Here is a 25,225-nt window from a genome sequence, read left to right as displayed (position 1 = left end):
TCTGCTGATGGCCTATTGGACACTGTCAAATATGAACCCACAGCACGGTCCATGAGAGGTATTCATGTGTTCCTTGCCAGGAGGGCTCTGTCACCAAAGTCACTGGCCTTGTCTTTCCTCTAGGTTTCCTAGGCAGGAGTCAGCCTTCACCTACAGCCCGGCCTCCAGCCCACTTCCACCTTCTTTCTCAGGCCTGAGTCAGGTACCAGTTTGCTGCATCTCCCAACTGCAGGGAACACATTCCCAAACTCTGAGTTGTCCCCTGAGAACTTCCCTCTGAAGATAGTGGTAGATATCACTTCCCTACCCTTCCTCCAAAATGGGGGTTGGAACTCAACACAGCAACAACTTTATCCGAAAAATCTCATTAAACTTCTTACAAAATCCTCTCTGTTCTTTCAAAACTTGTATTCCCAAAGTGGATTAAGGGTTATCAAGAGCCTTGGAATAAGTTCTCCTATTTTCCCCTTTGTATCCTCAATTAAATTTAAGGCAGAAGAGTTCCATTCTAGGAACTTGTGCATTAGTTACTTATTGCTATACAACAAATTACCCCAAAACTTGTGGTATAAACAATAAACATTTATTATTGCTCACAGCTTCTCTGGGTCAGGAATTTGGGCGCCTTAGCTAGGCAGTTCTGGCTCAGGGTCTCTTGAGGTTCCAATCAAAATATCAGCTTGACTGAGGCTGGAGAATCACTTCTAACATGGCTCACTCCTATGGCTTGCAATTTGGTGCTGGTTGTTGGTAGAAGGACTCAGTTCCTCTCTTTGTGGAATTCTCCACAGGGCTGCTTGACTGTTCTCATGACAGGGTGGCTGGATTCCCGAGGAGTGAGCAATTCAAGAAATGAAGATGAATGCAACAACGCCTATTATGATCTAGCCTCATAAGTCACACACTATCACCTCTGATTCTTGATTAGTTACACCTACTAGCTCTGATTCAATATGGAAGGCAACTCTACAGGGCATGAACATCAGAAATCAAGGATCACTAGGGAACATCTCGGCAGCTGCCTTCCACACCCTGTTACACTTCAAATATCATTAGCCCCTAAAACAAACTAAACAAAGTTCAAGTAAAGAAGAGACCGTAAATTCAGACTGGTTTAATCAAAACTTCTTTGGGGACTTCTTGATCTTCAAAATTATGTATGATATCTGGCCCTCTCCATGTTTCTTCCTCATCTACAAATGGGTCCCAGACTGTCCTTGAAGGAAAGCAGGGCCTAGGCTTGATTTTAAGGGTTCTTTCTGGTTCTCTGATTTCTGATTCTACATTCTAATAAGAAAATAAAGCTTTTAAATTTCTTTTGAGTTGACATTTACACTAAAATTTATAATTCAATAAAAACATTCTAAAGTATGTCATTACAAGAATCATCTCTGTTTTATTTATTCTACAGAGTAATGATTTCAACTGAACGCATTTGGGCACAGTAAATATTTGACATGAAAAGTAGTTGTACCAGAAGAGGCTTCAGAAAAATAGCAACTTGTCTGACACATAATAACTAGAAAATATTCTTCTGTCTGATCATTAAAGTGTTACAAATCCTGAGAATGTTATACACTGAACAAACTAGGTACTACATATAATTAAATCTTGCTTGCAAATCATCCATTAAAAAAATGCTTCGAGGTACAAATCACCTACGTATTAAACATGAGTCTTTACATTTTACAAAGAATTTAAACAAATATACCAAACAAAGTTAAGTGGCTCTTAAAACAGCAATCAGTCAGGTTCAAGGACACACTGTTCCACGATTTCCCGTAAATTGGGGTTTTCCATTGCAGCTGCCACTCGCTCTTTGTCATTTATCTGCTTGTTGACTGCAAAATACAGACGAAGTTAGCAAAGGAACTGTGTCAATATATAGTAACAAATTTTTTTAGCCTGTTAAAACAGAATTTAACTCCTTGGTAAATTAAAGCTTATTTTGGCTAATGATTCCTAAGTTCTAGAAGGGAGACTTACAGAGAAAATTACACCCTATAATCCTACTACTCTTCCACAACTATTTTCATTTCTTTCTTTCTAGTCCTTGTCCATATACATATTTCCATACAGAGTAAAGAGTAAATGAAATTTTGAAATTTTCTATTTTTCCCCCTTTAGCCTATTTTTTTTTAATTACAGGGTAATTTAACACATCAAAAATTATATGTCTTCTAAATTAATTATAAAGACTATGCTACATTGAGCACCTTTATACATACACCCTTCTTTTTGGAAAGATTCTTAAAAGTGGCATTGTTAGATCAAGGGATATGAATATTTTCATGGTTTTGATTCTCATCACTGAATTACTTCCCAACATTTTTTAACTAATTATATTGTCAACAACAATACATGAATTATCACTTTGCAAAAAATATCTGACAATATAAATAGAAACAAATAAACACACACATAAAAGAGGAAGTGAAAAATGGCTCCATATTTTTGTTGTAATTTATAATCCCTTGATTAATGATGAGTGAGAACATCACCCCATGTTTATCTCTTAGTTCTGTGAATTTTCCTTCATCTACTAGGTCTTTTTTTTTAATGAGTCTGCATGGATCTTCATATAATTAAGGTACTGGCCCATATCTGTTGTCTATAATTTGCTAAAAGCACTCTTGATGTAAGAGTTCAAAAGAAATGTCCATATTCTTTTCTGGACCTTCAATTTAAATTTTAAGTACATAGCTCTCTGTCCTGCATCAAAGAAAAATATCAAGCCCTCCTTAGAGTTTATAAGTCAAGGTCCCTAAAGCTGGATATTCTTCAGAGATGTGCAGCTCCTAGCCTAAACCAGCCAATATCCATAGGTCTTACCTCTAGTTCACCTAGAGTCCTACAGAAAAACTACTTCTTGAAAAGTCTAGGTTCCCCCACCTCAAGGAAGAGCTAACAACTAATTCTGCACTTTTTTGACCCCGTAGATAGTTGGATGGCAGAATAACTTGGTATCCAAGATGAAGTACTATCTGAAGTTGTTTCTTTCTAATAATGAGTCAGGATTGACTTACTGTCTTCCTCCGTTGAGTGGGTTCCTTCCGAAATGTAGATTTCCAACTAGGAAGAAAAAAATATTAAAAGCAAAACATTTGGAGTACTCTACGATAATGAGTGAAGTGCAATGCACAGAGGACTCAAGAGCCTAAGGATGAAAGCCCAATTCCTTTTTCTAACATCAGTGACAGATCCCTCTAAAACAAGGACTGAAATTAGCAGGATTTTAAATTTTGGTCACCTGGGGGAAGGCTTGCAGGGTTATTCCCATTAATTACTTTTTATTTTTATTATTATTATTTTTTTATTTTTTTTTTCAACGTTTTTTATTTATTTTTGGGACAGAGAGAGACAGAGCATGAGAACGGGGGAGGGGCAGAGAGAGAGGGAGACACAGAATCGGAAACAGGCTCCAGGCTCCGAGCCATCAGCCCAGAGCCTGACGCGGGGCTCGAACTCACGGACCGCGAGATCGTGACCTGGCTGAAGTCGGATGCTTAACCGACTGCGCCACCCAGGCGCCCCCCCATTAATTACTTTTTAAAATGCATACATACAAATAAAAGTTTACACAAATGAGATCTCAAACGTATTTCACTCATGGATCTCTCTACCTCTTCCTCCCAAATTAGTACCTAAAGTATCTAAACTTACTCCCTGCCCCAAGCCCCAAGCAAGCTATACTAATAATCTCGTGTAGTTTCTTCCATATTTTTTCTCCATACCTAATAATGGAATATAGATTTTATACACACACACACACACACACACACACACACCAAGGTTGGAAGTTTCTTTTCTCTGCTTATTTTACAAAAATAGGATCACAATATACAGTTGTCAGTATCCTCCTTTTTCTCATACACTGTTATCTTGCTAAATTTCCTCTCAAGTATAATATCAGTTAAGGTATCCCTCCTGGCCTCCTGCACTCCCTCAGATTAGCTAACCTCCAAGAACTGGAACTTCTGAGATAAACCCACAAAATTACTGCAAATCCCATGGCAAATAAAGCATGCTATATGATAAACTCGTGTCTACTTTCCAGAGAACACTGGAGTGTATTAACTAATTCTTATAAAGTTATTTTACTCCTGAGATAAACGTTTTTCAAGAGTGAAAAAAAATCATACCTTATTATGGTTAAAAGAGACCCCAGAGATCATCTAGAACAGTCTTTTTTTTAAAACAAAACACCATATAAATTCCCCTAGTGGCATGACACTAACTCTTCTTCCAGACAATAAAGCAACAGGTATAAAATCACTTTATACTCATTTACTTTGGTTTAAATTATGCACGACTTATTACTCTGGAAAATGGTAAATAAAGGGGAAAAGTCAAGCACTTACCCTGCGATTCCTATATGAACTAACAATACCTCAGCGAAACCACACAGTTGGTTTGGTACCGGGTAGGCATAGAAGATTCTGAATTCGAGAGGTTAATTGCGGCCCTTTCTAAGTGGTTCTTACTTGGTTTAAAATTTTTGCACATGAAAATATGCTTAACATTATTAGCCACCAGAGAAATGGAAATCAAAACCATGAGTTATCACTTCCAACCCACCAGGATGGCTATAATGAAAAACATAGTAATAATACAGATCAGACAAGTGTAAGTAAAGATGTGGAGAAATCAGAACCCTCATACTGCTGGTGGGAATGTAAAATGGTGAAGTAGCTCTGGGAAACAGTCTAGCAGTTCCTCAAAAGGTTAAATACAGTTAGCAAAAGATCCAGCAATTCCCCTCCTAGGTAGAGGAAAAATGAAAACATATGCCCAAACAAATTTATAATAGACAAAAAGTATAAACAACCCAAGTGTCCGTCAACTAATCAACAGATAAACTATGGTATATTCATACAACGGGAATAGTGTAAGGCAATAAAAAGGACTGAAATACTGACACATGCTACAACATGGATGAATTCTGAAAATAATATTTTAAGTGAAAAAAGACGACAAACGTATGATTCCATTTGAATTAAACATCCAGAATAAACAAATATACAGAGACCAAAAGTACATCAGTGGTTAGCTGGGGTTAGGGGAAGGTTTGGGGAAATAGGTGTGGGGTTTCTTACTGAGGTGATAAAAATGTTTTAAAAGTGATAGTAGTGATGGTTGCAAAACTCAGTGAATATACTAAAAACAATTAAGTTGTACACTTTCAACAGGTGGAACTGTGTGAAATGTGAATTAAATCTCAATAAAGCAGTTATAAAACAAGAAAATCTTCCTTACCTTATGTTTAAACGGTAAACACCGCTGAAGTTTTACTCTTAAGCACAGCCCTGTAGAGGGGAAAAAAAAAAAAAAAAAAAGGCCCCAATTATCTATTCTTTTATTAGTTCTTGAAAAAGCATACAGCTGTGTGTAGATATCTCCATACAGTACAGTAGCTGGAAACAGCTTTGACTCAACCCAGCGTAGGTTTCCTTTGAGCCATGCACCATGCTAGCAACTTTTATTTAGTCTTACATACTCCGCATAATACTCCAGTGAGCCAAATATTACCAAACCCATTCTATAAATTATGAAACCAAGGTCACAATGTAACTTGCCCAACATCACTGAGCTGGTAAAGTGGCAGTTGGGACTAAAACCCAAGACCACTGCAAAGCCTAGGTCCTTTCTACTGCATCGATTTGCCTTCAAGCAAAGGTCAATTCACTCATTACACTTTACTGAACACTAACAGACCAGATCACCCAAATATTTAAAACCAAGTAAGAGTCACTTAGGGGAGCCTGGGTGGCTCAGTCGGTTGGGCATCCAACTTTGGCTCAGGTCATGATCTCGTGGTTCATGAGTTTCAGCCCCATGTCAGGCTCTGTGCTGACAGCTTGGGGCCTGGAGCCTACTTCAGATTCTGGGCCTCCGTCTCTCTGCCCTTCTCCCACTCAAGCACTGTGTCTCTCTTTCTCTCTCTCAAATATAAATAATAAAAAAAAAATTAAAAATAAAATAAAATAAAATCAAGTAAGAGCCACTTAAAAAGGACCACAAGAAACTTCACAAGTTTGGAATCCTCTATGCCACAATGTACAAATAGAGCTGTTGCCCCGAAACAAGTTCCTCTGAAGTTCAGTTAGCCACCCCAACGCCAAGTCACAGTTCAATGATTTTTTTTCCCCTAGTTGAGACTTGTAAGAGAAATTAAAACTGGGCTTGGAACAGACTCTTTTGTGCCCATGCTCTACTTCTTCCCCCACTTCAAAATAAGGAATGAATTTTTAATTAAATCAACATCCCAAGACACAGAAATCGAATTGTTCTTATTATGCACAGAAAGTGTTCCACAGTGCTTCGAGTCTAGAACACAGGAATTTCATAATACATATTAAAGAACTCTAAACACAATATATCATTTCTTTTAAGGGGTTTTCCCTTTAAACCATCTCCTTAAAACCTATCTGGAGAGTTCTTCTTCTCCCCATGCTGTCTCTTTTATCTGTCACCTGTACACCATCTGAACATTCTCATGTGTTCTACTCACCGTTGGTAGGTGTTTTATCCATAAAGTAAATAATAACTGTTTCACAACTCACAAAGCACTTTCTTGAGCATCAAAATCCTCAAGAGAAGCAGTACAGCATTATTGAGATAGATTCTTTGGGTTCAAGAGTGGCTCCAGAACATACTAGCTATGTGACCCTGGGCAAGCTACTTAATTCTTCTGAACTTCAGTTTGCTTATCCATAAAGTAAGTATTATAAGAGTACCACTCTATATAGGGATGTTATAAGTAATAAATAGTTACACAATGTGCCTAAAATAGTACTTGGTACATAAAAAGCATCTAATAATATTAGCCATTACTATTGTTATCATTTTCATTTTACAGCCAGGAACCAAGATAAGTGGTTTGACATCATATAGTTAACAGGTGGACAGCTGGGAGCTAAATACAGACCTTCTGACTCCAAATCCTATGCCCTTCATATTGGATCACACCTGCCTCCAGCTATTCTTGTCTGGACTAAGTCTACACAAATAGTTAACAACTGATTTCTCTGCCTTACCCGCTCACCCCCTTTGAGTTTCCTTTGTCTCTGCAATTATCTACCAGGATAATTCTGAGTAGGTGACAACGTCAGCAATCCCAGGGGAATGCACCCAGGTGCCTTTCCCTGTTTAGTACTATCTGCTCATAGGAAATGCCTCCCAAATGTCAGAAAGAGAGCTCTTTTTATTAAGTTTTCCAATCATATCAATTGAACATGGTTACTACACTACTCTACTAACCTCTAAAAAGGCAAGGGTCCTAACTGAAACTCATATTGAAAGAGCCAAAAAAAAAAAAAAAAAACCGACAAAACTGCTCAAGAAGTGTACAGATCTGGGGGTGCCTAGGTGGCTCAGCCGGTTAAGCATCTGACTTCAGCTCAGGTCTTAATCTCATGGTTCGTGAGCTCGAGCCCTGCTTCAGGTGAGTCCCGTTTCTTTCTCTCTCTCTCCCTCCCTCCTCTCTTTCTCTGCCCCACGCTCACTTGCGCCCTCTCTCTCTCTCTCTCTCTCTCAAAAACACAAAAACAAAAAACAACACCTGAAGTGTATAGATCTGAAATATCTACCATAATCAGATCTTGGTGTCTTTACATTTACTTTTATTTCATGGACTTACATAAACACAGTTTTTTCAATAATTACAATCATTATGCAAATTCAACTTAGTATTTAAGTTTTTTCATACATTGCTCAGATACTTTGATTCCTTGATTATATTTATCATTTTCAATAGCAATAAGAAATCCCATTATATTGGATGCCATTTCCTTAATAGATACTATAATTTCTTCCAGATTTCTTTATTATAAGTTTATGATAAATGTTTTGTACATGCTACTGTTTTCTTCTATGGAATTCCTCAAAGAGTAGAAACTTTTTAAGAAGGATTTCCTAATATGTACCCAGAAGCTTGAAAATACTTATACCACATGACCCAATAATTCCAATTAAAGGAATTTATCCTGAGGCAATAACTAGAGACATACAAAAATATTTACATGTAAAGTTGTTCATCATAGTACAATTTATAATTGTGAAAACCTAGAAGTGGTCTAAATGGTATAAAACATAACATATTGTGCTAGTAACACAGACCTACATGACTATATAATTAAAAACTAATATTTAATGATGAATAAAAAATTGCCTATGCTTATCTATTTCAAGCTTTCTATTATCTAATCCTTGTAATGCCATTGCTATTCTTACTATCTCTACTTTACAGATTAGGAAACTGAGGCCCAGAAAGGTTAAGTAACTTGCCTAAGACCACAAAATGGCAGACTTGACGGAGCTGGAGTTTTAAACCCAAACACACATTCTTTTATGATAGCTGGTTTTTATTTTGTTCTTTATGCTTTTGTGGGGTTTCCAAATTATTGCCAAGATATTACTTTTGCAATTTAAAAAACACAAAATAAACATTACTTTTTGAAAAATCAATTTGCTGAAGACTCTTGGAGTAATAGACCCTCTGTTTAAGAACCCTTATATACCAAAATATTTTAAGACACCCCCTTCACATCAAAAGAGCAGCAGCACTTCTGGAATCTGGCAATTCAGAAACTGTCCAATGACAAAAAAGATAAGTATGCATTCAAAAACGCTTTTTCCGGAGTGCCTAGCCAGATCAGTCAGCAGAGTATGCAACTCTTGATCTCGAGGTTGTGAGCTCCAGCCCCACATTAGGTACAGAGGTAACTTAAAAATAAAACCTTCACAAACAGACAAACACCCCAAAACGCTTTTTCTAGTATGGAATATTAATAACTACAATATTATCTATGGATTCACAAACCCTCTAGTCCCTCAAGATGTGGCCCGTATACTAGAAACCACTAATAGGGATCCCAGATCAATAAGCGAGAAAAGACAGAAATCACAAGCATGGAAGCAATAATAAAATGCTTACCTTTTCGATCCTTTTTATAAAAATCTATTTTTAAATAGATAATATAGTCCCATAGCTCACAAACTTAAAAAAATAAAAAAGTACATAGTAAAGTCTCCCTCCCATCCTGTCTCCAACCTGCCCCATTCCTACCACCACTATTACCCACCCCCATCACAGCTATTCATTTCTTATGTATTCTTCATGCATAGGTCATCAAATACAAATGTCTATTTTTGCCTTTTTTTACACAACCGTAGCAATATTACACTTGCTTTTATTTCTTAACACTATGTAATAAAGATCTTTCCATATCAGCACATGGACAGTTTCTTCATTCTCTTTAAGAGCAACATAGTATTCCATTGTTAATACATACCAGCACTGATTATTTAAACCATCCCCTACCGATGAACATTTTGGTTTGAAATAAATGTCCTTTCTCTTCTTTATAACAAAGTATGTATTCAAAGATACCTCTTATGTATCTTACTGCTAACTACTCCCAAATACTGGGAATGCTGCCTCTCAAATAGAAAACAGCCTTCAAAATAAACCCCCAAAGGCACTTGTACCCCAATGTTTATAGCAGCACTCTCAACAATAGCCAAATTATGGAAAGAGCCTAAATGTCCATCAACTGATGAATGGATAAAGAAATTGTGGTTTATATACACAATGGAATACTATGTGGCAATGAGAAAGAATGAAATATGGCCTTTTGTAGCAACGTGGATGGAACTGGAGAGTGTGATGCTAAGTGAAATAAGTCACACAGAGAAAGACAGATACCATATGGTTTCACTCTTATGTGGATCCTGAGAAACGTAACAGAAACCCATGGGGGAGGGGAAGGAAAAAAAAAAAAAGAGGTTAGAGTGGGAGAGAGCCAAAGCATAAGAGACTGTTAAAAACTGAGAACAGGGGCGCCTGGGTGGCTCAGTCGGTTAAGCGGCCGACTTCGGCTCAGGTCATGATCTCGCGGTCAGTGAGTTCAAGCCCCGCGTCGGGCTCTGTGCTGACAGCTCAGAGCCTGGAGCCTGTTTCAGATTCTGTGTCTCCCTCTCTCTGACCCTCCCCCATTCATGCTGTCTCTCTGTCTCAAAAATAAATAAACGTTAAAAAAAAAAAAAAAAAAAAACAAAAAACTGAGAACAAACTGAGGGTTGATGGGGGGTGGGAGGGAGGGCAGGGTGGGTGATGGGTATTGAGGAGGGCACCTTTTGGGATGAGCACTGGGTGTTGTATGGAAACCAATTTGACAGTAAATTTCATATATTAAAAAAAAAAAAAAAAAAACCAAAGAAAAAAACAAAAACAAACAAAAAACAAAAAACAAAAACAACACCTCTCCCACTAGGACTTCTGCCTGTACTTCACTGAAGCCAACAGAGCAGCTAGAGAAGAGGGTGATGGCAGCAGTGCCAGTCTGAGAGCACCCACTCCAATCTCCAGAACTGAGGGGAGGACTGGCTCACACCCACTCTCCAGCCGTTGTAGGTGTGTATACCAAAGAGAAGCAGCATGGTGTGACTAAAGGAGGTATCATGTTTGGAGTCAGGAGACCTGGGTTTGAGCTTCAGCTTCGTCGTTTCCTGGCTGTGTGATTCTGAGCAAGTCACTTAGACTCTCGGGAGTCTTAGGTTCCTCATCTGAAAAAGTCTCTCATAGCCTGTGAGGACTATAGAAGATACACATCTGAAAATACTGTGTGAACCGTAAAGTGTGATACATGATGCTAATTGTTATTCGGGGTCACTATCAGTAAAATAACTTAGAATTAAAAACATATTTACATATAAAACCTTACCGATAAGGGTTGCCAAAGAGCAGTGAGGTACTGTTGGCGTGAACCTGATAATAACCAAATAGTCTTCTTCGTTTACCTCCTGAACCTCCACACTACTTTCGGTTACCACTTCCAGTTCTTCTAAGGTATTGGGCTTCTCTGGGTCCCGGATGGTTCGAATCAAATCTATAGAATCATCAGAGACAAGGTGTTATGTTAAAACATGAATATTCTAGGGGCACCTGGGTGGCTCAGTCAGTTGAGCGTCTGACTTTGGCTCAGGTCATCTCACAGTTCCTGAGTTGGAGCCCTACATCAGTCTCTTGCTGTCAGTGCAGAGCCTGCTTTGGATCCTGTGTCTCCCTCTCTCTCTCACAAACAAACGAACATTTAAAAAAAAACAAAAACAGAAAGACCCATGAATATTCTAAATAAGGATGACTTTGCCAGCCCTAATCCAAACACTGCTTTTTTTAAAACCAAATATCACAGTAACTCCCCAGATTTCTGACGGAAAATTTCACTACCAGTTTCCTTTTGAGAAGACAGTTTTCTTGGATTACTATTAGATCACACCCGTTTCTTGGATCCAACATTGCAGAGAGAATATAAGAATGAGAAAAGTGTCGGAAAGAAATGTGGAGTAAGAAGTGTCGGAGAATGTGGTATCAGGATTTATGAAAGCAGAATCTGAATCAAGCCTTTAAATATGGGTGACATTTCAATATCTGAAATTTAAGGTTGAAGGAAACTAAAGGACCAGAAATTGAGGGGTGCCTGGTTGGCTCAGTTGCTAATGTATGAGACTCTTGATCTTGGGGTTGTGAGTTTGATCCCCATGTTGGGTGTAGGAGATTACTTAAATTTTTTTTTAATTAAAAAAAAGTTTAGTTTGCCTAGAACTCAGCATAAGTGAGGATATAAGAGATTCATCCAGACCATCAAGGATTGCTTTTACAGCCAGCCACAGGTAATAAGGAATCAAGAGGTTCTGAACAAGGGAGTAAACGTGGACAGCACTATACTGTCAGCCGGTAACTCATCCACCAGCTGGTAGACTCAGAACTAAGAGTAGAGCCCAGAGATACCAGCTGAAAATGCTGGGCGCAAAACAGGCACATGACAATAGTAATGGAGAGGAGGCAAGAGATGGAGAAGTCATTTCAGAGGCAGAATCAATAGAATTTGACAAGCGTTTGGATGTAGAAGACAAGGAAAGGGAAAATGGAAGCTGACTCAGGTTTTAAGTCTGTCTGGGAGAACACTGATAGAATGAAGAAAAAAAAAAAAGCTGGAGAACACAGGAAGAAAGTTGGGTGGGGCTGGGGCAACTGGGTTCAATTTTATACATAATGATTTTGAAGTGCTTAAGGGGCAACCCAAAGGAACATTCCAGCAAACACTGAATGGTACATAAGGCTTAAGAGACCACCAAAGCTAAAGAGACACATAAAAAGATGCTCAGGGTGCTGTGTGGCTCAGTCAGTTAAGCAACCGACTCTTGGCTTTGGTTCAGGTCATGATCTCACAGTTCGTGGGTTTGAGCCCCAAGTCAAGCTCCATGCTGATAGTGCAGAGCCTGCTTGGGATACTTTCTCTCTCTCTCTGCCCCTGCCCACTCCCCTCTCCAAATAAATAAATAAACTTTACAAAAATGCTCAACAACACTCATCATCAGGGAAATGCAAATCAAAACTACAATGAGATACCACCTCACACCTGTCAGAATGGCTAAAATCAACAACACAAGAAATGAACAATGGCAAGGATGTGGAGAAAAAAGGAACCCTTGGGCACTCTTGGTAGGAATGCAAAGTGGTGTAGCCACTCTGGAAAACAGGATGGAGGTTCCTCAAAAGATTAAAAATAGAACTACCCTACAATCCAGTAATCATACTACTGAGTATTTACCCCCAAAATACAAAAACACTAATTCAAAGGGATACATGCACCCTGATGTTTATTGCAGCATTATTTATAAAAGCCAAACTATGGAAGCAGCCCAAGTGCATCCACTGATAGATGATTAAAGAAGATGTGAGACAGACAGAATGATATTGCATTGTATATATAATGGAATATTATTCATCCATTAAAAAAAATGAAATACTGCCATTTGCAAGGACATGGATGGAGGTAGAGAGTATATAATGCTACGTGAAATAAGTCAGAGAAAGACAAATATTGTATGATTTCACTTTTATGCAGAATTTAAGGAACAAAACAACCAAACAAAGGGGAAAAAAAGACAGAGAGACAAACCAAGGAACAGACTTCTAACTACGGAGAACTGATGGTTACCAGAGGGGAAGTGGGTTGAGGGATGGGTGAAACAGGTGAAGGGAATTAAGAGCACATTTATAAGGAGCACTGAGTAATGTATAGAACTGTTGAGTCATTATATTGTTCACCTGAAACTAACATAACACTAAGTTAACTATACTGGAATTAAAATTAAAAACTTAATTAAAAAAAGGGAGAGAGAGAACACCAAAGCTACAGTGGTTGTTGAACCCACAGATTCATGAAGAATGAGTTTAACAGTAATTTTCAAGCTTGGCTGAACAATGGAATTATCAGAACTGCTTTAAAAACAAAACAAAACAAAACAAAAACTGATGTTAAAGCCCTACCCCTAAAGATCCTGATTTAACTGATGGGTAGCTTGGGTTGGGCATTGTGACTTCTAAAAAATTCCTCAGGTTCCTCTTAGTACAATCTGAGAACCACTAATGTGAAGGGAGAGACCCAAGAATAGATCTGTGGGAAGTACCTAATTCAGGGATCAGAAGGAGAAATAAAAGCAAGAAGCAGAGATGGAAAGGGAGGTGGTTAACAATATTAAACACTACAGAAAAATTCAGGTGGACGAGAGCTGAAACAGGTCTTTGGATCTATCACTCAGGAGATCACCTGTAAAAAAGCAGTTTCAGTAGAGGGATGAAGGTAGAAGCCAGCTTGCAAACAGGGAATTGAGTGGGAACTAAAAATGTAGTCCTAGGGCTTCAGCAGGGAAGGGGAAGGGAAAAAAAAAGAATCGTGGGTTTGGACAAAGCTAGAACAATCACAAGGGTAAGGGAAACTTGAGTGTTTTATATATAGCCCAAGGGGAAGAACCAAATAGAAGAAGAGAGACTGAAAATATGGGGGGGGGGGGGGGGGAGGCACGACTGGCAAAATAAATAGAAGGGAATGAGACCAAGGATATGGGAGCCTGGGTTGGCCTTGGAGAGGACAAGATTTCCTTCCTACTCTGAGGTTGTAGAAAAAGATGGAAAAGGAGAATGAGACAAAAATGGTGAGGCAGAAAGGAGAGTAGAGGGAGTTCATATAGGATGGGACAACGTTCTCAGGTGTGAGGTTTTGTTGTATTATTTATAGCACCCTTATAATCAGAAATGCTACTGGGAAAACTAAATCAATCAAATTGCAACTTCTCCCCAGCAACTCCTGGGCTTATCACTTGATCAGCCACAGAATTTCAAAATGGAGGCAGGAAAAAAAAAAGACGAAAGCTTCTTCTTCACAAGGCTCTATCATCGTGGGACTCAGGGAAACACCGCTTTTTAAAAAGAAATTTGAGGGGCGCCTGGGTGGCTCAGTCGGTTGAGCGTCCGACTTCGGCTCAGGTCATGATCTCACAGTCTGTGAGTTCGAGCCCCGCATCAGGCTCTGTGCTGATGGCTCAGAGCCTGGAGCCTGCTTCCGATTCTTTGTCTCCTTCTCTCTCTGCCCCTTCCCTGCTCATGCTCTGTCTCTCTCTGTCTCAAAAATAAATAAAAACATTAAGAAAAAAAATTTTTTTTAAAGAAATTTGCTTCCCCTCATCCTAGGCATGTTCCCTGTAAGGCTCATTTATACAAGCCACATTATATTCTTTATATGTTACTTAAGTCTGATATTAAATTTCACCCTGCATTAAACTTCTCTGGTTTTCTACTGATTTGAGAGCTCTGGATTTATTTCTTTAGAAAGAAATGTTGCTCTTCTCACATTACTCCCCTGATAAAAATTCTTCTATGGCTCTGCACAGATATTCTTTATTTACATTTAAACCTTCAGTATCCAATTCCAACCTGGTATATAAAACAATTTTTTAAATGTTTATTGATTTATTTTGACACAAAGATAAAAAGAGAGATGGCACAAGCAGGGGAAGGGTAGTGAGAGAGAGAGAGAGAGAGAGAGAGAGAGAGAGAGAGAGAGAGAGAGAGAATCTCAAGCAGGCTCCAAGCCATCAACCCCATACAGGACTCCATCCCACAAACTATGAGATCATGACCTGAGATGAAATCAAGAGGCAAACACTTAAACGACTGGGCCACCCAGGTGCCCCTAAAACAATTTTTGACAGCACTTTCACCTTTAAACCACAAACCCTAACCTGTAGACCCACCTATCTGCCATTCCCTAACATATTATTTTCTCACCTCCATACTTTTGCTCCTTTTTCTCTGCTTAGTATGCCTTCTACCCACCATATATCCAGAACCTACTTCTACTTCAATGCCTAACTCAAGTGACTCCTCCTTAAACTCTTTCCAGATTCCCCAATCAGAGATTAGGATCTCTCCTTCCTCCTAATGTATCTCTTATTCAAGTCTATTGGTTGGTACTGCATATAATAAAAAAGTCTGTTTTTGCATACATAGGTCTCCCTCAATATAAACTTGAGGACAAGAATCATCTCTTCCAAGGTTGTATCCCCAAGTGCCCGTCCGTCCTGAGATGCTGCAGACAGAAGTCTGATAGGACAGGAATGTGTCGGTGTTGTGGGGATCATTCCACTCACAATAATCATATAGCTAGGGTTGATTAAGTCCTGCCTCTAGTAAGAGAGGGGTAAATTAGATTGGCTCCAAAGGTCTCTTCCAACTGTGACCTCCTTCTACTGGCCCATAATCCTTGCCCACATTTTATTTGTATTCTTAGGTTTAAATCTTTCTCCCTCGGTCAGCAGGAATCTCTGAACATTAGTTAGTCGCAGTCTTTTTAGTTTTCAAAAACTATACTACCTAAGTCCAAAAACAGCCGTAAGACAATTGTGAAATGGTGTAAAGTGCACGAAGTTTGAAATCAGAAGATCCGGGGTTTGGTTTTTGCCGTTGGTTTAGTGGCAGCGTGACCTCTGGGTAGTTAACCATTCTAAACCTTTGTTTTCTCATCTGTACGAAGAATATGGTCCCAAGGGATTAAAAACAAAACAAACACATGTGACTATATGTGTGTTTCTGTGTATTCCTTTTTTGCACTCCAGGCTTGGCTGTGATAAGAAACTCTAATTTCGAGGCCCAGGTACAGGGAACCAGTCTTGTCCTCCTCTTCTCTCGGGGGAATCTCTGCATTTTCTTTTGCACATGAGAGCGGCTGTAACCTTGGGCCAGTCCCCAACTCGTTAGTCACCCAGCAGTGCTCTCGGTGGTGGCAGGAGGAGGAATATGTATCCAGGGGTTAGGGAACGCAAGGAAGGAGACCAGTAGTGCAACCACGCCAGCGTTCCTTCCTAACCAAGCACCCTAGACGCCTGCTCTGCCCAGAAGTCTTGAGAAGGGCACTAGGGCATGAGAGGGAAATGAGGCGTTTAAGACCTCCAGGCTCGGCTTAGCCCCAAGTTTGGGAAGAGCCCCAGTCCTAGAAAGACCCACATTTCCCCACTCCAGAGAAAAGGCTTCCCAAGCTTTCCGCCGAGACCCAGAAAAAACCGGAGTTTCCACCCCCAGCCCTCAGGTGAAGCCCCGGTTACCCCCGTCTCCACATACAAAGCCACACGCTGCCCTGGGTAAAATTAATTACCATAAACCTCTAGCGCTTTCTCTTCCATGATCCGGGGCTGCCGGGCAGCTCCCCGCTCAAAGAGGCCGGAGAGCCACAGGACTCTGCTCCGCGTCCAGGAAAGCAGCCCGGACACCCGCTCCATCCTTACGCTCCGCCATCCCTGGCGATTGTCCCACCCGAGCCACCGTCTCTCAGCAGCGGGCCTCGCGATTTATCAACTTCCTGGTGTTCAAATGGGCCAAGACGAGCCTAAAGCTCCAGCGGAGCAGAAAATAGGCGGGACCCGACGGAGTAGCGCGGAGGACCTAGGGAAGGGCCCCGCAAAGACTACAAGCCCCAGCATGCTTTCCTCGGTTTCGGCGTGACAGGGGGGAAAAAAAATTCCTCCCAGCACGTGAGGCGCATTGCGTGCTGGGACGTATGGGGCGTTTTCTTCGGAAGACAGAGAGCTGTATTCTGGGATTTGTAGTCTCTGTAGGGGAAGGGGGTTAGGTAACGGTCTGTTACTTGCCACTGTTTGCCTCACTCAGCGCCTTCAATAAGCTAAAGATGAATCCTGAAGAGGTAGGGGGAAAGGAGATCTTGATTTCTAGCGCTGGAGGAGCGTGTGCAAGGAGACTTTACTGTTATTTTTCTGAGGGAGCTGCTTCCAGCCGGTTTTCTTACTTCCTAGTCACGCCGGAAGTGAGTTTCCGTTGGGGTGAAACGGAACATCTTGGGAGCCTAGTGAGGTTCGTTAGATGTCGCGGAGGCGGAGAGGGCTTTTTGATTTTCTCGTCTCAGAGGGACTCGGGCCGGCACAACTCCCCACTGCGAGCTATTTCTGTTAGTTGCCTTCAAAGACAACTTAGAACGACAGCGCTTGCGCTGTGCCCAGGGTATCCAGTAGTGACACATTGGAGATCGTTACCCTAAAAAGAATGGTTTAAGTCCTCTGGTGTTCGTGGCTGTGATGAATGCCAGTATCAAGGTTGATGATGTTATTTTTATCCATCCATCTCTCCAGTCAAGTTTCAAACATTTGTTGGGCACTTACTTTGCCAAACTTGGTCTACAGACGCTGAGAATACCAAGATTAGGAGGCGGCCCCTGCATTCAAACAGTTCATACATAGACCTGGGAAGGAGCCAATCCCTGATGTTGAGGAATTTGCAATTAGAAACAAACCTTTCATCACATTTGATGGCAAATTTCATCTCTATTGAGAAGAAAGGATTACTTTGCACAATTATCCTATGCTAACATATCCCATTTATCTTCAAACTTTTGTTTAAAGTATTGTCTGACTGATTTAGACTTTAGTCTCACCAGACAACAAGTGAATAGCTTAGGCCCCAGGAAAATTTTGTTCAGAGTTTAAGAATTTCTTTGCCATCTGTTCCACTTCACTCCACAGCAATTAAGAGGATAATCCTCACTTCCTTGTAACCAAATTTAGGGCACTGAGGTCTCACCTTCTGTAGGGCCTCCCAGCGTCTCCAAGCATGACTGATAACTCATTCACACGGCTCCCAGAGCACACTGTAGCACTGAACACGTTGAATTGTTCATTTGCATGCCTGTCTCTCAAATGCCTGTTGAGTCCGTTTATTTCTGTATCTCCAACGCATAGGATGCCAGGCATACAGTAGATGTTCAATATGTATTTCTTGAATGAATTAACTAAATGAACAAAGAATAAATGGCGAAACTTTACTGCAGCCTGTTGAGAGCCCTTAGTCAAAAATATTTATTGAATCTCAGTGACAGCACTGTGCTTGGCATAGGTACGTGGCATGTAGAAGAGTTTTCAAGGTCCTTTATTAGAACGACATCTTAAGAAGCCTGTTAGATAAGGCTATCCGGAACACAAAGAACCCTAGGAATGTGAGCAGCCCATACCTAGCTCCTCCTTTTCTGGCCCATTCGCCCCCCTGGTTACGAGCTCAGCGTGGCGATGCAGGGCTCGGATTTGTTGGGCACCAGTGGTGAACAGGCCTGCCCCGCCCCGAGCGGCTAGGCTCCGCCCCTGAGCCCCGGCCCTGTGCGTCCCGCGGGGTTGATCACGACGATCCCACTCCTCGTTCCTCTGGAACGTTTTGCTCGCGGCGCTATCTCTCTATAAAGTTGTTGTTGCGGCTTCCGCCGCGGGTGGAGAAAGATGGCGTCGGGTGGTGGTGGCTGTAGCGCTTCGGAGAGATTCCCTCCACCTTTTCCTGGCTTGGAGCCGGACTCCGAGGGGGCGGCCGGGGGGTCAGAACCCGAGGCTGGGGACAGCGACACCGAGGGGGAGGATATTTTCACCGGCGCTGCTGCGGCCGTGAGTTCGCACCCTTCGGGGCGACCGGCGGGCGGGCGGGCGCCCCAAAAGGGAAGAGAGGCTAAGCGAGGGTCGAGGAGGCTGGGCAGAGTGGGCCTGGCGAGACCTTGCGTTGGTGACGATGGTCGTGGTTTGGGGGCCATTAATGAGTGCCAAGATGTAGGGGCCTGACTTCCAGGCCCCTGGGGCGGACGGTGAGAGGGGTGTGGTGGCTTCGCCGAGGTCCCTGACAGCTAAGAGCTGCCCAGGCCGGCATTTAGCCCTGCCGTGTGGTGACCCCAAAGACCCACGGGGCTGTTTTGTGGTGGTTTCCTGTCGGCTTGATTTAATAGGTCAGCATAAGGGGATGGAGTGCAGACTTTGCTTTCCCTAACCTTACTGCTCCTAGGATGAATAGTGTTATCTGGAGTGATTCAGGATGGCGACCCGCCCACAAATCCTTTCATTAGTTCAGAGCAAACCGATGATTACCAAAGGCCCGTTCTGGGTCTAGTTTATAAGAGTTAAGTTGACTCCTGATCTCTAAGGAAAATCCTACCAGAACTACATAGACCGCAAGCTTTGTCACTTTTAAAAGGATGTATTAAAGTGCCTAAGTACCTTTGTGGGATCAGATTTGTAAATGTGAGGAGGAAATGGTATCTCCCTTCGTAATATCCAGGTTTCTTGTAAGAGGTGTTGGGAAAAACTAATCTTTATATGTGGAATGTGGAAATCAGTAATCTGTTCTGGAACCATTGGAGATGTTTGGGGCTGTTTTATAAGAATACTGACTCATACCACTTGGGACAGTTCGTTCTAGTTGAAAATTTCGGTAGTAGGTTTGTGAATTTATGTATTATTCTATCTTGGATAATACTTCTCTTCATAGTAGCTATTCAGTATATGAGTGACTAAATAAAACAGTGTTAAGTTCTTTATGCAGCACGTGTCTGAAAAAGTTTGAAGTTTGTTTCATTTATGTCAGAAAGGTTATGTTTCTAGGAAATATCTTTGGTGACATCTTTAGAATTTTCCCTTTATATTCCGGAATTAAATTCATAATCCCAGCTCAGAAAGTACTTGTTGATGCTAATATAACCACTTAAACTATCTAATGAAGTCTTTGTTATTCTAAGAGATAACGCTTTCTACTATTTTAGTCTTTCTGTATCTCATTTAAAATAAATTTTTGGTCTTTTCCTTTAGTAATTCTCCCATAAGGTATCGAGAACAGCTCCTGTTAATAACTGCTGGGATGGTAGACAATTCAACCGAATATCTGAAAATAGAAACTCTGATATTGAAAGTGACTGGTCACATAGGCAAATGATGATTTATTTTGCAAAAAGGACCCTGGAAGGGTGATAGTTATTTTCTAAAATGTTGAAGAGGTTAGGACGTAATTGATATCAGATTACTTTACAGAGGCATGAATACTTCTCTCTTGTAAGACTGTTAAAGTACTTTGCCTAATTTCCAACCAAAGAGAGGAGGAGGGAGTCAGAATGAATTTGTTCTACCACAGAGAGCATAATTATTTTTAGTTAGATCTTGATCCAGGAAAATTGAGTTGCTGAGGAAACTAAAATGCTACTTGTAAGCCATTTCTTGAGCTGCCTGTTCTGATGTTAATCTTCAGAAAGGCAAGACTCCCAAGATTCCTCACTGTTTAAACTGTGACTTTTTTGTTAAATAGTCATTAAATACAAATTATATTCCAGTAAATGTTTTAGTTGTGAGCCAGTGTGAGAAGATAGGGGATTGCCTGTGTCTTAAGGAATAACATTGAAGAATAAAATAAGAACAAGGGCTTTGAAGGCTGATTAAAATCCATCCATGGGATACCTGGGTGGCTCAGTCAGTTAAGTGTCCAACTTCAGCTCAGGTGATGATCTCACTGTTAGGGAGTTTGAGCCCCGCATGGGGCTTTCTGCTGTCAGCGTAGAACCTGCCTAGGATTCTCTGTCTCCCTCTCTCTCTGCCCCTCCCGTGCTCAAGTTCTCTCCCTCTGTCTCTCTCTCAAAAATAAGCATTAAAAAAAAAATCCATCTAGATTATTACTTGGGCAGAGTACTTAATTACTTTGTATCGTTTCCTAGCCTGTAAAATGTGAGTAATAGTAGTATTTATGTCCACCATTGTGAGGATTAAATTAGAATACCTGTGAAATAACTCATGAAACAGTTGAACATTGGAAACGGTAATTACTCTAAGAATCAAAAAACCAACAGAATCTAATAATGTATTAGAAAAGTTACATATATAGTTTATCAAAATCAAACCAGTAATAAGATTGATTTGATTAGCTAAAAGTCATCAAAGAAGGCACTTAATGACATCAGTAGCATCTTATTAAATTTACCTTCGTGGTGTGTTTTGTTGTGTGTTGGAAGCAAAGGAGGAGTATTAAAAAATTGGGAAGGTGAGGCGTATAAAATTTAAAATAATTTATGGTAGGCATGTAATATCCTGGACAGTGATGTAACAGCTGCTGTTGTTAATCATCCCATCTGTTCCTTTTTAGAGCCCAAGAGGTTTTGTTAATACAGTAATAAACGTATGATTTATGATCAAAAGAGTAGCCCATGATACGCATTTCAGAATCTGCAAACCAGTTACTAATGGGATAGACTGGAGTAAAAAGGATTATTAACACAAATCTGAAATCATTGTCTTAAGACTGAAAACCAGCTGGGAAATATCTTAAAATGGTTCTTAAGAATACCTAAGACCTGAGGCGCCTGGGTGGTTCAGTCAGTTAAGTGTCCAACACCTGGTTTCAGCTCAGGTCATGATCTTAGAGTTCGTGAGTTCGAGCCCCATGTTGGGCTCTGTACTGACAGCTGGTTGGGATTCTCCCTCTCCCTCTGTCTCTGCCCCTTATTTATTAAAAAAAATAAATAAAAATTTTTTTTTAATTTTTAATAAAATAAATTGAAAAAGAATACCTAAGATCTTATCTTCCTTCTTTCTGCTCCTTACTTTGCGGGCCTATAAATAAAAAGATCTAAAATTCTGAATATATTAGCTGAATGTTTGATCGGACCTGAATCTAAATATGTATCTTTTTATTTGTTTTTTTTTTTTTTTTTTAATTTTTTTTTTTTTAACGTTTATTTATTTTTGAGACAGAGAGAGATAGAGCATGAACAGGGGAGGGTCAGAGAGAGAGGGAGCCACAGAATCTGAAACAAGCTCCAGGCTCTGAGCTGTCCGCACAGAGCCCGATGCGGGGCTCGAACCCACGGACTGTGAGATCCTGACCTGAGCTGAAGTCGGACGCTTAGCCGACTGAGCCACCCAGGCGCCCCAATATGTATCTTTTTAATTAAAACTTTCTTAGCTCTGGGATAAGATTAATTTTTCCTCTTACTAAAAGGAGACAGCAATTTTTGGCCCTCCTAAATCTTAATACTATGTTAAAAAGACTAAATGGCATACATATTATTATGCCTCATTTAACCTCATTGGTCTTACTTCTATACTTCTAAAACTGAAGGATAGAATTGAAGCAAGTTTTTTATTTACCGTCCCAGGAGTTCTTATATGCCCATCTCTTTTTAGCAGTATGCCGGGGCCACAATTAGATCTACCTTGTAAATGAAGAGAACTGTGGAGATTTTTCTCATGCTAAGAGGAAGGAGGAAAACATAGATAAAAACTTCATTTCACATTGTGGCCAAATCTGGTAACTACTTCTTACAGTGATCCATCAGACCAATTAGAATTTTTTCCCAATACTCATATTCTTGCATTGAAACCCTAGTAATTACAGAAATGGCTAGGAAGAATAAAACAGAATGAAGGAATAGCAGGAGGCTTGAAAAGTCATATATTGAATAACTAGTCTTTGATTAATCAAGACTTATTTACATATTCTCTCTGGTATTTAAGACTAAAGAACATTATAACTCTTATTGGTATTCAAAAGTCATGGATAGCAAGTGGTTTCTGACTGACCATGTTTCATAGACTATAGTGAATTACAGAACTGTAAGTTGTGTATTAACATTTAGACAGGAAAAGACATGTTATTTTTAGAATCCAGCCCTACATCTGTGATCAATATGTATCCTGAGGGAGAATAAATCAGGGCTTTTTTACTGTATGTAAAACATACACAAAATTTACCGTCATAACCTAATTTAATTATAGTGTTCAATAGTATTAACTATACTCACATTTTTATGGAACAGATCTCTAGACCTTTTTCATCTTGCAGTTCTGAAACTCACTACCCATTAAATAAAAACCCCCCTTTTTCCCTTCCCCCAAACCCCAGGAAACCACCATTCTATTTTCTGTTTCTATTAATTTGACTACTTTGAATAATCTCATATAAGTGGAGTCCTGCAGTATTTGTCCTTTTGTATCTGGCTTATTTCACTTAGCGTAATGTCCTCAAGGTTCATCCATGTTCTAACATTCATCAGAATTTCCTTTTTAAGGCTGAATAATATTCTATCATATGTATGTATATACCACATTTTGTTTATCCATTCATTCCTCAGTGGACATTTGGGTTGCTTCTACCTCTTGGCTCTTGTGAATACTGCTGCCGGAACATGGGTATGTAAATATCTCTTCAAGACCCTGCTTTCATTTCTTTTAGATATATACCCAGAAGTGGGATTGCTGGATCATATCGTAGTTCTATTTTTAATTTTTTTTTTTTTTTTTACCTTAGAGAGCAAGCGGGGGAGAAGGGCAGAGGGAGAGAGAATCCCAAGCAGATTCCAGTTCAGCATGGAGCCCGACACAGGGCTCAACCCCACAACCCTGAGACTATGATCCAAGCCGAAGTAAAGAGTCACACACTCAACTGACTGAGGCACCCCCATTCTTAATTTTTTGAGGAACCTCCCTACTATTTTCCATAACATCACTGTTTTACAATCCCCAAACCAGTCTATTTCCTTTTGTATGCTTATAGGATAACTTCTTTAGATCTGGACAGAATTTGGTAGTTTTAACTAAAAGCTCTAAGGAGATTGGTAGTTTAGCTGGCTAATATTTTAATTCTGTTCTACAAAATACATGGTGGCTGTTCCCAAGGATGTAACATGTCCTCAGTAAATTTCTTGATAATATCTTTATTATTAATCAGACTTAATGTATGTAACAGTATTTAAAAAAACTTTTTTTTAATATTTTTTTAATGTTTATTTTTGAGAGAGAAAGAGACAGAGTGCAAGCAGGGGAGGGGCACAGAGAGAGGGAGACACAGAATCTGAAGCAGGCTCCAGGCTCTGAGCTGTCAGCACAGAGCCCGATGTAGGGCTCGAACCCACGAACTGTGAGATCGTGACCTGAGCCAAAGTCAGATGCTTAACCAACTGAGCCACTCAGTCTGCCCCTATGTAACAGTATTTTTAAATTTTTTCTTAATGTTTTTATTTATTTTTGAGACAGAGAGAGACAGAGCATGATCAGGAGAGAGGCAGAGAGAGAGGGAGACACAGAATCCGAAGCAGGCTCCCGGCTCTGAGCTGTCAGCACAGAACCTTAAGCGGGGCTCAAACTCACAGACTTTGAGATCATGACCTGAGCTGAAGTCAGATGCTTAACTGACTGAGCCACCCAGGCTCCCCATAAACAACAGTTTATTGCTTAGTTTCTTTAGTTGATGGTGTAGTTATAACAAATAGTCATGGATAAGTGTTCCTCTAGTGTATAGTATTTTCTATAGGCATGTTGTCTCAAACACTTGTTTTTGGAGCTAACATCACGTTAGGTGGTCATATTTGGCATTGAAAGATCAGTAGTTGAAATTCCACATTTTTGACACTGATCTGATACATATGTTCTTGAAAAAGTCAGCAACTGGTGTTATATCCAGATATTCGTTTTTAATGCTCAGCTCAAATTGTAAGCAAGTTTTACTACTACTAAGTTTAGATTTTCTTGAAGTACATAGAATCATTGATTTCTTGATCGTAGAATTGTACTAGCAGTTAACCTAGTTTTCAAGGTGATGCAGGAAAAACTAACAAAAGTATTTACAAAGCAGTTTTGGAGATAGAGGGACGAGAGAAGACTTTTAAAGATGATTAATAACTTAAAATGTATTTAAAATTCAAGTTTGGGGCTTATGAGAGAAGCAGTAAAGGTTGCAGTCAGACTTCTGGTTTCTGTAGGGAGCTGCTGCTCCTTTGCTTATTCAGGTGTTAGGGTAGTTCTTATGACATAGCCATTTGTGATTTTTTTTTTTTTTTTTTTTTGGTTGGGAGGGGAGAGAGGAAAAAGAAACTCCAGTTTCTCTTGGTACTCAAAGCTTCTCCGTACTCTTGAGTAACTGTTGGCATAAATAAATGAGTAGTTGACAGTTACTAGAGCAAGTAGCCATAAGTATCTCATCTCCAGGAAAAGCCTGTTGCTCAACTTTTTCTGGCTTATTCTCTTGCTTAGTCAGATGGACAGCTGGAACTTCATTCTGCTTTCAGAGCACATTTGAACTGAGTTTGCT

At 40.1% G+C, this 25,225-nt stretch overlaps 2 protein-coding genes across 4 annotated transcripts in view; one reads left to right on the top strand and one right to left on the bottom strand.

The window, feature by feature from the left end:
• Positions 1-1,371: 1,371 nt before the first annotated feature.
• Positions 1,372-16,761, bottom strand: CIAO2A (cytosolic iron-sulfur assembly component 2A). Its single transcript, XM_078448723.2, has 5 exons — positions 16,497-16,761; positions 10,725-10,889; positions 5,257-5,306; positions 3,027-3,072; positions 1,372-1,841 (listed from the first exon to the last, which is right to left on the bottom strand). Exons 1-5 carry the CDS (start codon positions 16,618-16,620, stop codon positions 1,744-1,746), a joined length of 483 nt encoding a protein of 160 aa, XP_078304849.1. The 5' UTR covers positions 16,621-16,761; the 3' UTR covers positions 1,372-1,743.
• Positions 16,762-16,977: 216 nt separating this feature from the next.
• SNX1 (sorting nexin 1) overlaps positions 16,978-25,225 on the top strand; it is a 45,194-nt gene continuing 36,946 nt past the window's right edge. The window contains exon 1 of one of the 3 annotated variants that reach the window (XM_060618326.2): positions 16,978-17,042. In XM_060618326.2, coding sequence (XP_060474309.1) covers positions 17,028-17,042 — 15 coding nt within the window. In that variant the 5' untranslated portion in view covers positions 16,978-17,027. Of the gene's footprint in view, positions 17,043-18,520; positions 18,778-25,225 lie in introns of those variants that run through there. The other 2 variants (XM_060618327.3, XM_060618325.2) reach the window with 2 other exon arrangements.

This window comes from Panthera onca, chromosome B3 (assembly GCF_046562875.1).
Source record: "Panthera onca isolate mPanOnc1 chromosome B3, mPanOnc1 haplotype 2, whole genome shotgun sequence".
Taxonomy (NCBI): domain Eukaryota; kingdom Metazoa; phylum Chordata; class Mammalia; order Carnivora; family Felidae; genus Panthera; species Panthera onca.
Note: the sequence above shows the minus strand (reverse complement) of the source record. Positions and strands in the feature narration are given on the sequence as shown.

Coding starts and splice junctions, on each gene's coding strand:
- CIAO2A (XM_078448723.2), bottom strand. CDS start 16,620: ATGGAGCGGGTGTCCGGGCTGCTTTCCTGGACGCGGAGCAGAGTCCTG. Junction 3,073..5,256: donor GTTTACCGTTTAAACATAAG/GTAAGGAAGATT, acceptor TTTTCTTCCTAG/TTGGAAATCTACATTTCGGA. Junction 1,842..3,026: donor CCACTCAACGGAGGAAGACA/GTAAGTCAATCC, acceptor TGTATTTTGCAG/TCAACAAGCAGATAAATGAC.